This window comes from Magnolia sinica, chromosome 5 (assembly GCF_029962835.1).
Source record: "Magnolia sinica isolate HGM2019 chromosome 5, MsV1, whole genome shotgun sequence".
In the NCBI taxonomy this organism is placed as follows: domain Eukaryota; kingdom Viridiplantae; phylum Streptophyta; class Magnoliopsida; order Magnoliales; family Magnoliaceae; genus Magnolia; species Magnolia sinica.
In genome coordinates, this window is record NC_080577.1 from 16,865,046 (window position 1) to 16,885,925 (window position 20,880).

General features: G+C 39.4%; 1 protein-coding gene across 2 annotated transcripts; it reads left to right on the top strand.

Moving 5' to 3' along the window:
- Nucleotides 1-1,664: 1,664 nt before the first annotated feature.
- LOC131245583 (uncharacterized) lies at nt 1,665-14,587 on the top strand. Of its 2 annotated transcripts, XR_009170918.1 has the most exons (11): nt 1,665-2,154; nt 2,257-2,348; nt 2,485-2,651; nt 3,113-3,432; nt 4,469-4,619; nt 4,958-5,204; nt 7,709-7,780; nt 10,907-10,985; nt 11,075-11,192; nt 13,512-13,609; nt 13,897-13,918. XR_009170918.1 is itself a non-coding variant. In XM_058245138.1 (10 exons), the coding sequence occupies exons 1-10, from the start codon at nt 1,881-1,883 to the stop codon at nt 13,537-13,539; spliced, it is 1,548 nt and encodes a 515-aa protein (XP_058101121.1). In that variant the 5' UTR covers nt 1,665-1,880; the 3' UTR covers nt 13,540-14,587. The 2 variants fall into 2 exon arrangements, 1 of the variants encoding a protein (XP_058101121.1); XM_058245138.1 differs by having other exon boundaries at nt 13,512-14,587.
- The last annotated feature ends 6,293 nt before the right edge of the window (nt 14,588-20,880 follow it).

The following is a 20,880-nucleotide window of genomic DNA, read 5'->3' on the forward strand; positions in this document are numbered from 1 at the left end:
GCCATCGGAAGTGCTCGGCATGTCCGATGAGTGTCATGGATCATCTTCAACTTACCAAAATGTCACTAATGCAACTTATGCCACTAACAAATTTCTCATGCTATTTGAAAATCATGAATTGTTTTGGTGGATTGGCTACTGAAGCTGTGGAAAGCCAGTGTTCCATGGGCCCCACATGATGTGTGTATTTTGTCCCTGCTATCCATTCATTTTATCTGTATCCAAATCTTACGCAGACTACACCACAACAAACAATGGTGATTTAGTGCCCACCTTTAAAAACTTATTAGGTTCAAAAGTTTTGGATGAAGTTGATATTTGAAGTTTACCTTCATCCAAGTCCACGTGACTTAGTCAACCGGTTAGATGGCAAAAAAATATTACGGTGGGCCTTGTTTCGTCATGGTGTGGTCCCATGTTTTATTTTTGGGCTCATGCCTTAAAATAATCTTTAAAAAATAAATTAACGTGGATAAAGCACATGGATCATGGTGGGGCCATAGAGCACCGTCCATTGCTGACAGTAGGTAAGCCGCATCCGTCCAAATCATGATCTTCTACATCATCATTAATATACCACTTTCGTCTTAGCCACTGGCCAATCAAATTGATTTTTAAGAGACCAATATTACAACTGACACGGACTGTCCATTTCGAGGCAGCTGACCTTTGGATCATCCCAAAAGTCAGGTTTTAAGATGGATCATCAATAAAAGATGGGCCCCATGTGATGGACGGTCTAGATAAATGATCGGATACTATCTATTATACACATGAACTGTCCGCTCTCATAGCCATTGATCAGATACTAGAATCACTCATCCAAGCCGACTCTCAGAGTCCCCGTCAATCAAACATACATGATGAATATGTCCAAACAATGGACAGCCCTCATCGACATATTCTATCCATTTCTCCTGGCCATTGATCATATGGACAAGATCCATCCAAGTCAATCTAATCCATGTAATTTTTAGGAGGGGTCAACAACAAAGGTGGCCCCAAATGATGGACATTTCAGATCAAATGTACTTTGGAGGTGAAGGAATAGAACTAGGGGTGTATACCAAGCCGAACCGGGCTCAGCTTAGCCACTTGTTGACCTAGCTCGAAGTTGGCTCCACTCGGTCCTTGAACTTAACTGGCCAGCTCAGCTCAGCTTGGCGAGCAGCTTGGGCTATTTCGAGCTAAAGTCGAGGCTTTACAGCATTTTCACAAACACATACATTGCACTTTCAATTTCTTATTATATGTAAAATTAAAACAGCTATTTACCGACATTTCATCAAACACGTTATAAGCGACATCAAAAAATAAATGAAAAATTGTATTTGTTTCGTATACATACTTTCTTTGCTACTAGCCAACACTTGTGAAGTCATTTCATTAAACACTCGATGTGTAAAATCAATATCAGAATAACCAAGTCACTAAACTAGTTTGATCCGAGTTCGAGTTGGGCTGGGGTTCGATCCGAGTCGAGTTGGGGCAAGCTAAGCTTGGTTTGAAATTTTTTTTCAAGCTCAAAAAAATCAGCTCGGCTCGGCTTGAACTCGGTTTCGAACCGAGTCGAATCGTGCGAGCTAGCCGAGCCAACCCGGTTCCGGCACACGAACATATTTAATGTAAGACGTTCCTCGTGGAAACAAATAGGGGAAAACACTCTCGTTTCTATTCATTTCAAACTCACATTTCTAATCTTCCACGAATCCAGACTCATGGAGATGACTATTTATGAAACTGTAATCTGAGTGCGCATCACGGCCACCGCGTACTTTAGAAGCAACCAACACAGGAGAGCGAAAGAGAGAATAAACCGACCACCGCGTACTTAAGCAGCAACCAACGAGAGAGAGAGAGAGAGAGAGAGAGAGAGAGAGATGTACGGAGGGAACGAGATGAGTCTGGCGTACGAGAACCGGGTTTTCAATCGGCGGTCCGGTCTGACCGGTTCCCGAATGGGCTGCACGCTCGTGACCGGTTTCCTCGGCAGCGGCAAAACGACCCTCCTCAAGCACATACTCGACCACCGCGGCGACCTCCGACTCGCCGTTCTCGTCAACGAGTTCGCCGACTCGGACGTCGACTCGCTCCTCCTCGACTCCACCCACCTCAACGCTGCTTTCAATCTCTCCACAGTCTCCCTCACCCACGGTCAGTAAATTCCCAAAATACCCTTCTCCTTCTTCCAAATTCCTCACCATCTCCTTTTCTCACTACCAAATTGCCCTTATGTTTCCTTCTATTTTCCATTAGGCTGCGGTTGTTGCGATGTAAGCGGGCCTTTTCGAGAATCTCTGCAGCGGATTGTCGATAGCAAGCACAATTTCGACTGCCTCCTCATCGAGGTATTATTCCTTTGTTGGTTCCGTTGCCTACCTCACTTGCATACATTCAAAGTCCAATTTTTTGAATTTTTAGTCCGATGCTTTTCGGATTTCCAAAATTTTCATACACAAAGTTAAAGGAGGGTGTGTTTCGTAGACATCCGGGCTTGCGAAGCCAGAGAAGTTTGTAGCGGAGTTAGAGGAAGTCGGCATAAATCTGGATTGGATTATTGCTGTGGTGGATGCTGAATCACTTCCCAAGATCTTAAGCATGGATGTTGTGAAGCAGCAGTTGCAGCATGTGGATCTTGTGCTGCTGAACAAGTACATTTTTTACCTGATAGGAATGATCACATGCATTATCCAGCCCTGTGTTCCCTGCCAACATGTCATGTGTGTAGGATATCTGGGCCATGCAAAAGATGGGCCACAATGTGAAGATTACCCACTGCGAAAATCAGGATGACCCAATTGTTAGGTGGGCCACGTCTGTTAATCGAGTTGGACCTCCAATGTTTTGATGGTGTGGATGTGGCCTGCCTGATGATTAGATCAGCTGGCTTTTCTCCCCAATTGATCTTCGTGATGTGGCCTGCTTCGTGCGCCACTGGGATGTCCTACATGAGTGGTACTTTGGTGGGAAAGGCGGAGCTATACGCCGAAGTTCATATCAGGTGCCTTTAGTGATTACTTTTCTTTTCTTAATATCCTTACTTAGAATGGTCTTTGAACAAAAAAGAATTTCAAACTTTCAACATAACTAGCTTCTTCTTTCTTTTCTTTAGGTGTGACTTAGCTACCCTTAGTCAAATCTCTGATGCTGAAGACATTTTAGAAGGACTGACGGGAGGGGCAAAGGTCATTCGCTCACAGTTCTGTAAGGTTCCTTTGGAACTTGTTATTGATTTTAGCAAGGGTGAACCTCAGCCACTACCAAAAGAAGACGTCAGTGGTCCAGCATTTCTTTCCCACGAGCCCTTGCCCAAGACGACTTTCCAAGCAGCAACCTTTGGCAACACTTCAGTAGGCATTTCGTCCTCTGATCATGCTGAGGACCAGTCTTCAACCTCTCGTATGAGCTGGACCTCAAATGATTTACAAAGTGGTAAGCCTTGCAACTCTTCTTTTTTGTTATAATTCACAGTTCCCCTTTATCTAGAATTACTCACAGTTGTATAAAAAAATATGATGTTAAGCAATTTAGCTGCTGACTTACATAAGCTGTTGCCTTTGAACTCTGAATTCTATATTTCTCAAATAGTTATTGGCTATCAGAAATTCAGAACTTGGTTGTATTCTCTTGTAATTGCAGAATTGGTGGTGAATTCTAGGTTATATGAAGAAAGTGTGTTGTAGAGTGTAAACCTAGTTCTCTATCTCTAGAAATTTGTGTCTACTCAGCAAGGTTTGGGGTATTGTCCGAAACCAATATGAATCGGCTGATACATATTGGTTTTGGTGCCCAATGGTACGAGTCAGTTGCTCAAATTCCCTCCCAATTCACTTGCTATGAGCCCAGATTTGATAGACATACGTATTTAGGAATGCTTACTAAGACATTTTGATGCATTTCATGGAGTTTTGGAACCCTTTTTAAATTATGCGTTCCATCTGATTCGATACCTGGTATTCCAATTTCTGTCCTTGCTACTCGTTAATAAGGGAAAGTGGAGTTTTACTATTTTGGATAAAAAAGAAAAGCTAAATAATGCTGGCAACCGCAGAAAGAGAGGGAGGGGGTGGGGACCGGTTGTTGATCTCAGCTGTTGTTTCAACATTAAATTCCTTATTCAATTACTTTTTCCAGAGGGGGTAGGGACGGGGCATTGATCCCAGCTGTTGTTTAAACATTAAATTTCCATATTCAAATACTTTTCTCAAAAGATCCCTGATGTCTTTCCTCTTCTTCTTCTGATTATGATAAGCCTATACAAGACCCATTCCTCTTGGTGCCATTGAGCTGTTTATCTCAAGAAAGATTTAGCCTGAAATATATACCTTTGTGATGAACTGTGTGCTCTTCATTTACATTGGCTGTTTGACACCTAGTAATTGGATCCTGTTCCTTTATGATTTTTGGGGAGTTCAACATTATAATGTCATTATCTAGCTTACTTTTGAATTTCCTACTTTCTTTCCAGGTTTGTCACATGGAGAATCTTTCTCATCTTTAACTTTTGAAAGTGAGGTTCCGTTGTCTTTAGCCTCATTTCAGTCAATAATTCTGACAAAGATGAGATGCACGAATGGGCTTCTCAGAGCTAAAGGAATTTTATGGCTTGCAGAGGATAGGTAGATCTGCTCCATGATTATGCTGTCTGTATCCAACTTTTTTAAAAAAATTATTTTCTTTATTCTATATTTTGGCTAGTATTAATGAAATTTGTTTGCCTCTATGCCTTTTAGCATGGCAGTTTTCTTCCTTGTTCTTGCTTTCTCTCCTTTTTTATTATTTATTATTATTTTTTTAATTTTTAAATTATTTAGGGGAGAGTGCCAGTAGTCAAGCTAATCTGATGTTATTGCTCAGTTTCAAGTTTTAAATGAATTCTTGAACTTATCAAGGTTATGTACGCTCTAGTATTGGAGGATTTATTGAAACTGATGGGCTGTTTTCTTCTATTCTTCAGAGAAAGTCGGTTTGTTTTTCAATGGAGTGGCGTCAAAAGGGTAGAAGCTGTTAGTGGAGGACCTTGGGAGAGTCCACCAAAAACTTGCCTCGTGCTTATTGGCACTGATAGATCTGAACTTGAAGCTCTCTATGGACAGCTTTCAAAGTCAGCTGATCCTCAGAAGGAGATAGCATCATATATTGGACGTTCCAAAGAGTCTGCAAAAAGTTTGGCTTTGAAAATTGCAAAGGATGGAAGATTTAAGGTTTGGGAACTTAGCATTGTCTTAACTAATATGGATGCCACTTCTTTGCCATGCCTTGATTTCGTGCCATGATCATGTGACACATACACATTCTACAATCAGAATCTCCAAACTGGCACTTGCTATTGTTGCCATTATGTACCTTTGAACTAGTCATGGCTGTAGAGATACAATGTATAGATTGCCACTGATTTTTATTTTTTTAAAGTGGTTTTATGATTCAAAAATGGTTTTTTGACAAACATAAATCTTGTTAGGGATTAAAAAAAAATTGTCAAGGTGCTGGAAAAGCACACAAATGAAACATAAGGAGCAAGGTTCTAAAAGTCAGTCTTGGAGGGCGTATCGTCCTTGCCCGAAAGCGATAAGATATGGGGTGTATCAAACAGTTTTGGCCCTATCTCTGACTGTATGTGCATTCTTTTTCTATATGATTATATGCATTCTTATGATCAGCTTTTGGGGCCATTCTACTTCACATCTCACTGGGTCTTGGGACATGTTGTGAGCTAATAGCTGTATTGCTAATGGTTGAAAGTTCTTTTCTCATCTAGATTGCAAATTGATGCAGGACACATGATTTAATGCTAACATGCAATGCGGAGATTATGAAAGAGTCCATAAAGTAATTCAATTAACAAAAGATGCTAACCTACCAAGTAATTAAGAGTAAACAATAGGAAATAAAATCTAATTTAACCTAAATCACATGCTCGCATTCCAAAAAATCATATAAATCAATTAAAACCAGGACCGATGGAAGGATAGAATTTCTAATTTAGCATAGGCATGTTCCACACTCAAGGGATAGATTTGTAGGTTTTATGATTAGGGTTAGGAAAAGGAAAAATCTGAAATTAGGAAAATTAGGGTTCATGGGAATTGAGAATTTTGGAATTAGGGTTTTTAGAAATTGGAGAAAATAGAAAATTGAAGATCTAGGATTTAGAAGGTTGTAATGCGAAAGAAAAGAGGAAGACAAGAGAAGAAGAAGAATACTTTGGGGAATCCACCACCAGACAAGTTTGTACCCTTCCACAATTCAATTGGAAGGGAGGTTTTTTTTTTTTTTTTTTCAAAAAAACCCCAGAAAATAATGAGGAAAATTCCTTCACACAAGAGAGCTTCTCTCTCTCTTTTCTTTTTTTTTTGTCTTAAATCTCCATTAGGGTTGGAACACCACCCCCCCTGTGCTTTTATAATTAAAAATTCGGAATTAAAGTCCAGCATAATTACAATTATGCCACTTAAGTAAAGTGGCCCATCATCCAAAATAAGAAAAATTAAAATATTTATTATTAATTTAAACCATCAAATAACTCCTAAAAATAACAAAAAACATAAAGAAAGCAATATCATAGTCCAAGGGGCCCAGATCTAAAAGATTTGGTGGCCCAATGGCCTGATCGACAAGATCCAACGGTCGGATCGACACGAAATATAAATCGTACGACTAAAATGATCTCCTAAGCAGCCCACATGCATCATCCCAAGGTGGGGTCTTCCTGGTGCACGTCTTATGCATGTGGGGTCTTCAAAATAGCCCGGCGGGCTCCATTTGGAACCCGTCTCCCATCCACAAAGAAAGCTGCGCTAATGTTGGTAGTCGTCTCCATCTCTGGTACACTTGAGTAGGTCCTCCGATGTCCCCATCACAAATGTTACGATTTTTGGCTTCATAGATATTGATTGAAGTCCCAAATCAATGTGCTAAACTGGAAAATATCAGGGACTATACATGTACCATTTTTATCTTTGTTTCCATCAGAGTACCCTATCAGCGTATATGGTACTGCAGATCAGGCTAACATTGTGCAGACCGCTTTGAAGGGTTGGATTCAATTTGGGAGTACGAACTAGTTATTTACCAACAACTTTTAGATCATGCTTCTGTTGCCGCTTGTTTCCGATATAAGTGACAATTGCAGATGCCCATTTTAATATAATGGTTATCTTTGCAGTTCCGCTGCCATGGCTTAATATGTGCCTAGAGTGGACAAATCTCTACTGTTGCAAATTCTGCACCATTAACGGTGGTTTACTCGATGTTTTCCTCCCTAAGTTCATGTTTTGAAACCATGAATTCCATGCCAAACAATGGGAAAGGAAAAGGGTTTTCCTCCGATGTGATGGTTTGTGTTATAAAGAAAATGGTGGATTCCACCTAGCAATCATTACACTTTCCATAATTTGGATTCTTGGTACTAGAAACGACATGGGTATTGTGAGAGGAATAGGAGATTTCCACTTTCTATCCAAACAAGAATTCCTAATTGGAATCTACGTTCTGGTAGGTGTCATGGAATACATCATTGGATAATTATTGTTTCTCCTTTCTTTTCCTTTGGATTCCACGTATTCAAAGATGTCTTAATGTCCCAGTTTCGATTCCAACTTTTGATCCTCTGTATGCAGAGCAGGTAGCTTGATCTAATGCTGCCTTGTTGCATTTCATGAAGCATGAATACCATATTTTCAGAGCATTCTTTGGATCTTTTTTGTAGGAACCTTATCTGCAAAAGGAACCACTCGTGGTATTTGGCCTCAAAGGTTCACCTCTACATGGGATAAAAGAGGTGTGTGATTTTAAGAGTTTTCTTGTCCACTTTTTCACTTGTTTGATTTAGTTCTACAAGTTTACCGTTAGAAGTTAAAGACTGGAAAAAAGTTATGCTGGGAATTTATTTGAAACTTTATATGGGTTTGTACTGTTCAGCGGAGCTAATTAGTTTTCTTGCCACTATTGGCTTGAAATTTCACAATTGGAAGTATTGTAGAAAGCGTTGGGTTGTTTTTCTTCTATTATTGCTTTATTTCATCTGCAGCTACATTATAGAAGGATTCATCTGGCAAACTACAAGATCATCTTTTATACAAACAGAACAACTATGTGAAATTGTATACATACGTTCTTCCCAGTAGTTAATCTATGGAATGTGGATTCCCAAGTTGTTTGCCTGCTCTCCACCTTGCACCATTGTATTGTAGTAGAATAGACGAAAAATTTCAAAAGATAAAGAAATGCATTAGATGGATGGTTTTGAATGATAGATATGTTTAGTTAATCATACAAGAAATGGTAGACATAATAAGCAATATTTCTAGCAAGAATGACCTATTCTTTACAAGACTGTCTGCACCACCTCATGTGTTCACACCCATACATTGGACCTCACCATCTCGTCCCCTGTATCTTTAGTTTCTTTTTGACATTCTTCATTGGAAATTCAATCTTTTAATTATTCTCTTTGCCAGTTTCTATCTTCTAGCATTGGAATGTGCAAACAGTTTTTTTCCTGGATGTTCTTTTTTAAAAAACTTGTAAAAGACCTGTTGTTCCTTTTCATTTTTATCTTTTCAGTTGCAAAACGCCAATAACATGGTTCAAGATCATTGTAGATAGGCAGATTTGATATGGAAAGAAGCTTTAAAAAACAGTTTGATTTTGCTTCCCAAAGAACCCTTCTTAAAAAAAGTTTGATTTTGAATCCTTCTTGACATATAGTTGTGCAGATCAAATAACATAAATGTATTTTAGATTAATCTGATTGATTTCTTTTAATCATTCCCTCAAGAATTTCTTTAGGGGAGGACTTGTGCACCACAGGATGCTTCTACAAATTGGTTCCAATATGCAGTAGTTTCGTTGTTCCAGAATTTTATAAATCTGCTTCTTGAGACTTGACTACCAGGTTACCATCCGTCCCACATTCAAGGATCTAAAATACTGTAGAGCCCACAGGGGTGAAAGGTTTCAGTGGAGTGAGGATTTTGATAAAATACAATGAGATATGTTATTGGAAGGAAAGCAATCATTGTAAGGTTATTGTGAGAAGAACCACATGGTGATGTGGGCTCTTGCAGTAGAGGAATTCCTTGGAGTATAGTTGTATGACCGCTTTGACAATTTGAGAACAATCCTTGGGTCAAATGCTTCAAACAAATTAACAAAGGAACCAGGTGTGGGAATCTTCTTTGGTATTGGGAGGATTAGGAGTTAAACTTTGGAGGATTCCCTCCCTCCACAGAGAGACCCCAGCTGGTGCGGCAGGCATTGTAGAGATGATCAATCAGGCAAATATCAAAGTGGTATTTTCAGGTTTGGCTGGGCCTCTCAATCACCTTGGCTCCAAATCCTGGGATTTTTTAGGAGGGAGGTCCAGATTTTCTCCAACTCTTTCCACTGCAAATCATAGAGAGAATGTCACCGAATGTGTTGAATTGACTGTTGTCAAAGCTGGCTAATCTAGATATATTATCAGGGGAATATCAAAATGGCATATTTGGGTAGAGATAATCGAGGGAATATCAAAGTGGTATTTTCATGTTTAGCTGGGTCTCTCAATCACCTTGGCACCAAATCTGGGGTCTTTCAGGAGGGGGTCCAGATCTTCTCCAATTCTTTCCAGGGCCTGCTAATGATAGAGAGAATGTCCCTGAATGTGTTGAATTGGCCGTTGCCAAAGCCTCAGGTTAATCTAGAGATATGATCAGAGGAATATCAAAGTGGCATATTAGGGTATGAATGGGGCTGGCAATTACATTGGCACCAAATCCACAGATCTTCGGGAGGGCTCTAGATCTCTTGACGAAAGCTTTGGAACCCTGAAAACTGGGATTCTTGACGAAATCTGGGACATTGCAGATATGATATAGACTTCTTTTCCTTAATTTTGAAAGTTGCCAATCATTCCATTTTTTCATTACGAAGGATGGGTGCACAGTGGATAGCTCTTTTTTATTTTAATTTAAGAAAAGTTCTGTTATCCATAAGAAAGGAAAACAATATCCTGTCAGGAACAGATAAATATAGCTATAATCCACTATGAATTCTTCTTTGTGTATTGCGAAGCAAATTCCTGTGGGCCTAGGCAGGTGCACTTGCATTCAAGGTGGATGATTGTATAGAGGAGCCCGGTGCAGATTTCACATGGCCCCAAAATCATCCTAATCGGATGACCATGACCATGGAATTGAAGGCCTGCAAGTTTAATATTAAGCATCAAGACTATTTTACTCTTGCTGTCCATTTTGCAAGCCCTTAGTCAGATGGTTGTGATCAACTGACCAGGGAGCTCTGGGAGCATTGTGCAATCCACGGTGGACTTTCCTGTTCAATGGTTGTTGATGATCATAGGTGGCCCTACCTAGTCCCCAGGAAGGAATTTGCACCATAGTACATTTGGAAGAATTCTAGAAGATCATTGCTCCAGATAAATAGAAATAAATGGATATTTGTCTTCAAGGCCAGTAGGATGTAGACTTTTACTTTTGGATAAATTCTTGTTCAATTTCAAGTATGCAGGTTTAGAGATTTCTGTAGTTCGGGTATTGGTCCATTTAGGTTGTTTTTTTCCTTCTTTTGCTAGGATGTACTCAACTGTTTATTATTTAAAACAAAAGGCTCTAGAGAAATGCTTAGCTCGAATAATTCGCAGAAGAAGAGATTGAAGGTGTGATCTGCAGGATGCCTGATAATGTGGCATGTGTGAGGGGTATTGGCCATTCATCAGGTGGGTACTTCATGAATATGGTCTGGCCCGAAGATCAGATAGGCCCACTTATCAGGTGGGCCCCACGTATGTGAGAAAAATGGCTGGTTAGAGAAAAGAAGACCTTCAATCTCTCATGCGATTAGGCTCAGCATTTTCAGGGATCTTTTGATCCTCCTTGAACTTATTTGCATTATTGCCCTTGTACAGTCTCAGTTGAATGGATCTCTATTGCGCATTGTTAATGGCAACGGAAAAATCTTCCTAACAGCCACTACTTCTGGGCAAGGTAAGTCTTGTTTAGAAGTCAAGGCTCTAATGCGTGCTTCTAAAATTAATTGGTTTTTCAAATGATCCTATTTATCAAATTTTATGCAGACTACAATTTGCAGCTTTTACTTGATGATGATTCCAACATAGATGAAGCATGGGATGAGATTCGAGTGGCTGCTGGTGTAGTCATTTCAAAACTATGCAAGAACTTCTGCCCGTGCAGGTAATGTACTGAATATTTTCAATGCAAACTTGTTCTATGTTAGTGTTTGAGCAGAGCATTGTTACTTGAGATTGCTTTTCTCTCTGGCCACATCTATAATTTGTCATTCTAGCCATAATTTGTTAGAAAAAGAGTGGTTTTTTCTTTTTCTTTCGAAGGATAGAGAGGAAAAAAGAAAAGAGGATTATATTGTTGATCACGAGATTTTCTGTTCCAATTGGCAAAACAGGGTTCATAATCTTATACATCATCTTAGCTGTTCTCATGGCAACTTGAGGGCTTGCCTTACATCATATTTAGTATAGATGTTCAATAACAAATCATAAGTGAGAAGTGATCACCTAGAAGCGGTTGCAGAGGTGATGCAAGACCGATGCATGAACCAAATAATATGTGAGATCAAGTAGCAAAATAAAGATATTTAACAGAAAAAACGTAAACATTGCCATAAACGCACAAATATCATGAACAAAACCAAAAGAACATCATGCATGATCCTAGCCTAAGTTACCAACAACGTAACACAAGATTGTTAAATAAATGGAAACTAGGATCTAATGGATGTAAGGACATCCAATTAGCATAGAGTATAGTCTATTTCAAAGTAGATAACCTAACACAACCTAGGGTGAAATTAAGGTTAAGAGAATTTGGGAAATATAAGAAAAGTTAGGGATTTTAGGTTTAGGGTTATTGATGAGTATGGGAAAGTAAGGTTTAGAAGAAGAAGAAGATCTGGAATGGGAGAGTTGAAGACATGAAGAAAATACCTTGATGGATAATGAAAGGGTGATGATGTGGGGATAGATGGGGACCTCACACTCCCATTAATCAAGGTGTTCCGTAACAGTAACGACCATCGTTACCTTTACGATACAGGGCATAACGGCTGTTACGGCCCCATAACGGCCGTTACAGTTTCTCTTTTTTATTTTTTTATTTATTGAAAAAACCCCCCGAAAAACCTATATCTGCCTCGTAATGTTGATTAAAAAGTATGAAAAACCTATATATGTCCCGTAATAAACCATTACAGAGCTATAGCCTTTATAGGGGATGTAACGTGCCATTAACAACAATTATGGGTCATGTTTTTCCATAACGGCTGTTACGACCGTTATGACCCCGTAATGTGTAACGGTTGCCACCGTTACCTTTATGTAACGGCCTTTACGGCACACCATGCAGTTGATGAAGATTGGCCTCACACCACTCCCCCTTTCAAATCACATGGAGGTATCTTCAAATCTCATGAAGATGGAAGAAGAAGAAGAAAATAGTAGAAGCCTCTTTCTTTATTTCTTTCTTTCTTTTTCCTTTTCTTCGTCTTCTTCTTCTTCTTCTTTTTTTTTTTTTCACAAAACCTAATGAGGGAGAGAGTCACACGCCCACCCTCTTTTTATAGCTTCACCAAGTTTCAATAGTTACAAAAAACACCGTCTTATGAAATTTGAATAAAAATGGCCCTAGTCTAAAGAGAATCTACTAAATCACTTAAAAGGTGTCCAAATATAAAATAATCAATACTAAATCCTAAAAGATGATAAAATCTATATAAAAAAAATTTGATGTGGATGATCCATGATCAATGGCCCGATCATGTGATCTATGCAATCCAACAGTCTAGATCACTCCATATAGCAGCCTATGTGCATCTTCCCAGTCTGGGGTCTTCCAGATGCTCGCACATGCACATGGGGTCTTCAACACGATCATGGGTAGTCGCCTAGCCACAGGGAAATTGGTGCGGCTTGCCTCCTTATTTGATACGTACGCAAAGATGTACGTGAAGTGGTCTCCTCATCAAGAGGTCAACCTGCAGCTCTTCTGTATGAGCATTTTGCCCACCTTGGGCAAAATCAGCAACCATAATTCTAAAGGGATAAAAAAATGGGTTGTAGCTTACAAGCAGGTTGTATGCAATTTCTCCTCTTTGTAAATATAGTGCATGCTGACCATTGATTTAGCATGTGTCCTTGCACCTTAGGCCCAAACGTATAGACACCTTGTGCCTTGGATGTAGTACATGTACCTTGTTACCCTCTACTGTTAATCATATCTAAGGGTGCATTTGGGAGGTGTGCTCAAACAATGTCCCAGGAAGCACATGGTGAGGCATGGAAAGCACAATTGGCATTTAGGTGGACCATTGCTTTTCTGCCCTAAATTGATATTCGCCTTGTTTCACAAGTGGGCTATTCATTATGGGTGGAACTCAGTTCTGCCCAATGGCATTCTCATGATTCCCAGATGCATCATAAACTCGCCTAATTCTATAAATGAGTTTGTGTAATACGATATCTATTGCTTCTATTTCAGGTCAGATCTTACCGCTCATGTCCACTAATGCTCAATATTGAAGGCCTAGGCTTTCTTTTTCTGGAAGCAGCGGGGAGAAATTGAGAAAAGCATAGAAGGTATCAATTGGATTCTTGGTGATGGATGACAACAGTCCAATTAAAAAAATGTCATGTCCCAACATCCAAATACAACACAGATGCCGAATTGGAGACGCAGCCGAGTAGCTTCTCTAGTTTGCCATCAATTGGGCTTTTCAAATCCAAATTACGAATCAAGGAATCTAAATTCAGTGGCCATGTTTGGCCATGAGATTTCCCATAGAGTGGCTTCTCTAGTTTGTTTGTCCGATTTATGTATTAAAGATATGCTATGACAGTCTTAACTGATTAGACTTCCTTTCTAGCTTATTTACCAGGAAAAGCTCGCCATGGAAACCCAGGGAAATTTGACAAAGGCTGCTGTGGAATATGTCAAGACAGGCAACTTTTCTGGTGCATTCTGTTTCTTTAGCTGGCAATCTTTGACATCTGTTTGTAGCATGTACGCTTTCAGGATCTTTTAAGCATTCACACCCTGCACGAATCGCCATCCATATAGCTTTTCAGGCTGATGCATGTTAAGTTGTATTAAACTCGGCTGACATTCAAACGCAACCATATTTTATTTTCTTTTCTTTCGGTTATTGTTTGTATATAGACCAGAATTATTTTTTTCCAGTGTTGGCTTATTAATTTATTTCTCAAACAGATGGCAAGAATATAGAGAAAAATGCTTGATTTGGCAAGGTTTAAGGATGTTAACTGACAAAGCAGTAGTATTGATAGAAGCAATCACCAAGGAAGATGTAAATTAGCAAGCATATGTTTTCTTAAATGTGAAATCACTGCTCTTAAATTACAATTTGGAGTGAGCAAACAATCCATGCTTGGTGCATTTGCTGGAAAGTCTCCCTGATTTGTACAATCTCACCGATCTGATTCCATCCTCTTGAATTTATTCTGCTGCCCTTGCTATATTTTTATTATCCATTTGATAGCAACTATAACAGAACTGTTAGGATTTTGAGATGAATGTGATTTTCTGGTAATGCTCCATCCACAATGGTTCTCATAATTTGTAAATATGGGTAATATTATAAGAGAAGTGCTTGCAGATGTGGGGTCCCTGTGATGTATGTAGGACATCCAACCCATCCATCAGATGCATAAGCTCATTTTACCTTTACACATAAAGATTCAGCGCAATACAACACTCAGGTGGGCGGGCCACAGAATAGGGAACAGGATGGGAGAGAACAACCACACTCGGTTTGCACTGGTGCCTATCTGAATTGTAAAACAGCCTGATTTTACAATTCATGGTGAGGGCCACAGAGCTTTGACACCAGCTTACTGGCTGGTGTTGGGGTCACCGGTTAGAAAATTGAATCAGTGTAATTGGTTTATGGTCCATCCAAATTAGGTCCCACAACTTAAACGGTTAATTTGAGCTACCATTGATTAGTGCCTGCATATCAACCATCAACTTTCCCAAGAGTATCATTTTTTTTTTCCTCAAATAAGAAATGATCTAGTGCAGTCAGTGTAAACCTTTCAATGCCCCTAGTTGCATTTGAATCCCCTATCAGAACCATCCATCATAACCAATGCTCTGCAAACACTGCAGCAGTAGGATAGTCCTAAACATATTTTTTGCCAGGCAGCCTACCAAGAGCAGACTAGATCTAATGGACGGTCTGGATGGGTGATTTGATGGAAAGAGTCCAAGAGCAACTAGGTACATGGAAGGTTTCCATGCACTTAGTCCACTGCGTCATTTTTCTTATCAAACATTCCACTGTTATTTTAGAGAAAATGAATTAAAGAAGCTATGTTTGATTTTCCTCAGCTTTCTTTCGGTTTTAAAAGCCGTCGGTTGGTTGGTAACTCTTCCATGTGATTTGCTAACGCCACGTGCTGTCCTTTTTCTATGGACGCGTGGCATGCTTGTACATCACTCGATTGGTCAGGATGGCAATGGGCGGAGCCTGGGCCAACAAAATCAAAATTTTCAATAGGCCCAGGCGAAAGGCCGGGCCCAGTCCATTGCCATGCTTCAATGGTCTATTATCTGGGTTCCGAGGTTTGCTGGAATACGTCCTTGCAGTAGTAGACGTAAACATTCATTCTGAAAAATGAGTCATCTTCCAATGATCCAATGAGTAGTAAAAATAAAAACACAAACAATTACCTGAAATTTACATTCCTATACTTTTTCAAAAGGCTACAACCATTAATCCTTATTTATATCATTCCATTGCCTTTGTTACATTTTTTAATGTCAATTAGTTAGGTGTGCAAGCAAATGGGTCAGCAACTTGACCGGGCTTTACTATGATATTTATGTAAAATTCACCTTGATCACAAGTGTATCAGGTCACCTTAGGTCAGGAGCCTAAAAATCACCCCATCTATCATTTAGGTCGAAATGATTGAGACGATGCATAGGGCACTGATTGGCCTCCAAATTTTTTTTCTTGGGATGACTCACTAGAATCACGGATAGTCCTTATTTTTATGCCCCAAGCTTAAATTTTAGTGTGGCATCTAATGGTTAGAATTAATTTAATATAATCATCACAGTGGTCTATGTAAAACTTAAGGGTGGACATCTTTCTCATAACTATTTTCTTTGGTGTGAACCACATGTGTTACAAGTCAGTTGGAATTTTTTGCTCTGGACCTAAATTGGGATTGCGCATCTAATGGTGGTAATGAATTTTGTATACATATTATGGTGGGCTCTGCCAAGAATCAAAGTTCGCGTGTTGTCTATCGGACAGTAGAGAGCCAATTTTATTGAAAAATGGAATTGCACGTAGACTCTTGATTTTGAAGGGGCCCACCATGGTGTTTATGTAAGATCCACTCCACAGATTGGGTATGTAGTTGCGTCTTAGGATCAAAGTTTTGATGGGTCGTACCAAAGAAAATGGTTAAATGGTTGGGGGAGAGATGTCCACCCTTGATTTTTAGGGGGCCGCCATGATGATTATATAAAAACCCTGTCCCAAAAATCATACACATTACTGATTCACACATATCATACCAGTGGAAACAGCTTGGAGGGAAAATGTTGCCCGTTACCCTGTTTCCAATCATAGGGCCTACATTAATCACAGATGGAGTTGAGGTTTGGCCCTTGGCCTGACATGGTACTACACAATCGGTGGTAGAGTTGGATTTTAAATAAATTTTAAGATAAGGTTTACATGAGCCACTAACGCATTTGCTACTAGGGCCACCGAGACGGAAGGTCATAGAATGATAATTATATTAATTAATAGGGTAGCTTTTTGAAAACTTTTATTTTTTTTCAAAGACATGAGAATGTAAAATTTTTATTAGACAACTGTTTTTTGCAATATCCCTAAAAATAATAAAAATACTGAGAAAACGAGAAGGGGCGTGGATTAGGTATAACCCAGGAACAGTTTAGATGGGGTTACCCTTACCCCTTACCATAGGGCCCACCTTGATGATATGTTGTATACCCATTCCGTCCATCCATTTTTTTGGCCCATTTTAGGAAACGGTCCCAAACACTAAGCATATCCAAATCTCAGGTTTATCACACCATAAGAAACAATGATGAGGCTTACTATTAAAAACTTCCAGGGCTCACTGTAAGTAGATCCATAATGTTTATTTGCCATCCGGCCATTGATAAGATCAACCAGAACCGTATGAAGGGAAAATAAAGATATTATCTTGATCCAAAACTTTTGTAGCCTATAAAAAGCTTTTAATGGTCATTCATCACTTTTTCTAGTTGTGTGATCAATTAGAGATTTGGATCTACTTTAGTTTTGGGATAATGTGATTAAATGAGCTGACAAAACTGATGAGAGACGTGGATATGAAACACATTAATCAAGGTGGGCCCGATTAGGTAAGGGTAACACCCACTAAGCTATTGCCTTGTAAGAGCTAAATAGCTCCCAAGAAAAAAGGTGCATTCTTTTATCCCTTTCTCATTTTCTCTCTGTAATTCTTTTTTGTTTTGTCTTTTCGTGCAAGACGGGAATAGGAAGGTCTTATATTAGAATCTTCTTCTATGCCTGTGTGAACACACACAGCAGTGCAACACTAAGCAAGCACTCCAAACAAAAATGAATAGTAAAAAAAATCCTTTCAACATAGGTTTTCCCGTCTATCCTAGTAAGAATTTTGGAATCTTCTTCCTATTATGTTTATTCCAAACCGGCTGCATTTTTTATTCTGAGCTTATTTCTAATAATTGTAGTAATAAACAGCAAGTAAAAGCTCTAAATTGAATTATTTCAACCGTTCGGTAATCTTGCTCTTGCACTTTGAATATGGACAGTTGTTGATGCAGAAATCTGGCATGGTCATCACAAGCTTTAGATAAATCTTCAACATAGGAGGTTTTGGGTCCACAAGCTATGTATAATTAAAAGGCTGAAATCTTCAATTTAGGTGTTTTTGGGTCCTCCATCCATGTGAGGCCCATCACAAAAACAGTTTACATCATTGAAACAAAACCCAAATCCAACGGTTGGTCCCACAATGTTAATGCAATATTTCTGTTGTAATCTAAGAACTTTTTCCTCCATGCTTCAATCACCATTGACGCTAGGAGGCATGAAAATGCATTCGTATAGGTTGGGAATCCATGGGAGTAAAGAAAATTTAAAAATACTTTATCAAAATCTTCCTCTCGATAAAATTACGAAAATTTAGATAATAAAACGAAATTCTAATTAAAAGTTTTCATGCAAATAAGCTGAAACTTTTTTAAAATAATAAAACTTACTAAAAATAGAAATTTCTAATCTAATTACACATAATGATTCTTGCCATGATAATAAAAAAATTTGCATATAACCTAAAACTTATTACAAATAGTAAATTTTCTAAAAAGTAAGAAACTTAAGTAGGAACGAGTCGTTTTCTCACGAAATGGAGTGCTAAGCGTTTTTCAGTTGAAATTTATAAAGTGTGCCATGTAACTTATTATGTACCAAAAGTTATAGTTGATTTATGATTTACACTTTGAACAATAATTTTTCTCGATTCGAAATGAATTTCTCTAATTCAAATGTAAGATAAGAGTAGGCCCATCTATGATAGATTATGCTTGCTTCTGTTTGAGCTTTTTTCAGTCTATCTAAGCTAGGAATAGGTCTCCGGCCCCCTCTACATCTGGGACGGGCTCTAGCCCAAATTGCTCAATGCAGTAATGAATAGGCTCGGGTCTAGCCCTTCTAATACTCAGGCTATGGTTCCATGCCCATGCATATACATTAACAACACAAACGTGGCTGTTCGGATCTTGGGCTCGTCGTTAACAAAGGACTCTGCAAAGCGTAGGACTTTCCCGGACCCGTTTGTTGATCTGGCGTCAGAATCGAGTTCCAAGAGAATCTTAGCTGTATAACAGTCCATTAGGCACTCGTCGGTATTCTCTCCCGATCTGTTTTCTTTTGGCCGGCAGCATCGAATCTTGCGTTGCCATGGTTAACGCACGCTTTTATGGTAGGTGGGCGATTCACAAGCAGGCCACACGTGTAACTTTTGACTCATTTTCAGAAGCGACTCCTCCATTACCACGTAGGTGCTGGAAAAGCTCTGTGGGCCCACCATGATGTATTTGTTTTATCCACATTTTTAATCTATTTTACTAAGTCATTTTAAAGAATAAGGTAAATTCAAATACAAGGTGAACCACGCTACAAGAAAAAACTGCGGTGATTTAATACTTACTGTTAAAAACTTGCCTTGGCATACTGCAATGTTTATTTTCCATCTAATCTGTTGATTAGGTCATACAAACCTAGATGATGGGAAATCACAAATATTAGCTTGATCCAAAGCTTTTGTGGCCCTCAAGAAGTTTTTAATTATGTGCATTTGATCACCACTGTGTTCAATCACCACTGTTTCTATGGTGTGGTCCACTTGAGATTTCAATCTGGCGCGGTCCACCTGAGATTTCAATCTGCTGCATTTCCTAAAATTAGCTGTGATAAACCACATACATTATGGTGGACGCGGATTTACTGCCGAAGCTTTGGCAAGAAGTTCCGGGGCTGGGAACTTAGGTGGGGCGACTGTGATGTTTGTGAGAAATCTACTCCGTCCATCCGTTTGGTGAGATTATTTTAGGACATAAGACCAAAAGTGATCCAGATCCCATACTCAAGTGGGATGAAAACATGAGGATTGAACGTCCACAGTTGAAATATTCGTGGGGCCAAAGAAGTTTTAATCTGGATAATATTTTTGTTTTCAGTTCATCCCAGTAGGAATGATGTTATGAACGGTATGGAAGGGTTGTAAACATCACTGTCAACCCAAGGAGACGGTAGAAATTTCCCTACCCACCTTTTCCTTTAGTGCGGCCTACTTAAGTCTTGGATGCTGCTCACTTTTGATCTCAAGTTATAAAATGAGCTCACAAAACGGATGGACAGAGTGGATTTCTCACAAACATCATGGTGGGTCTACCTAGCTTTCTAGCACAGTAACTTCCAGCCAAAGGCTTTGAAGGACATCCCCGTCCAAATGGACTATAGTCATGGACTATTAAAAACTTCTTGTGAGCTAGAAAAGCTCTGTATCACGATGATATTTGTCTGGTATCTTCATAGAGGTCTTTGTGACCTTATAAACAGGTTGATGGCTAATAAACATTTAAGTGGACTCCACGAAGTTTTAAGGATGGGGATTCATTCATCTGTATCCTATGTGCTTCATTTTTTGAATCATGGCCTAAAATGAACTTTAAAAATGGTTAGGCGGTGTAGGTTCAAAACACATACATTATTATGAGCCCTACGGTTAGGAGTCTCACCCACGTCTATGGATCCAGGGTCTCACCTTAACCGCTCACAGGGATATCCTCTACCCCCACGTGGCCAACATCTGTGAGGCTTACCGTGATGTATGTGTTTTATCAACCCCGTCCATTCCTTTTTGCCAGCTCATTTTAGGCCACAAATCAAAGACTCGAGGTGGAGCCCATTACATGAAACAGAGGGGTTGATTGAGGCCACCGAGTGGCGAGTGGTTTTATTTGCCATCCGATCTGTTCAAAAGGTCACATAGACCTGAATAAAGGGGAAAAAACACAAATATAAGCTTATTCAAACTTCTCTGGCCCCGAAGAAGTATTCAACGGTTTGCATTGAATCCCCACTGTTTCCTATGGTGTGGTCCACTTGAGCCTTAGATCTGCATCATTTTCGGGCTAAAGCTCTAAAATGAGCTGAAAAAACGGATAGACGGCATGGATAAAACACATACATCACGGTGGGCGACCACATCGCGCCACATGCAAGGGCAAACCTCTTCAACCAATGGCGTTCTCGTAATGCCCAGTACAT

What these genes read in the sequence shown, in the direction of transcription:
- LOC131245583 (XM_058245138.1), top strand. Translation starts at nt 1,881, where the DNA reads ATGTACGGAGGGAACGAGATGAGTCTGGCGTACGAGAACCGGGTTTTC. An exon ending in TTATGGCTTGCAGAGGATAG is followed by an intron (nt 4,620 to 4,957) that starts GTAGATCTGCTC and finishes TCTATTCTTCAG; the next exon opens with AGAAAGTCGGTTTGTTTTTC. An exon ending in CTCTACATGGGATAAAAGAG is followed by an intron (nt 7,781 to 10,906) that starts GTGTGTGATTTT and finishes GCCCTTGTACAG; the next exon opens with TCTCAGTTGAATGGATCTCT.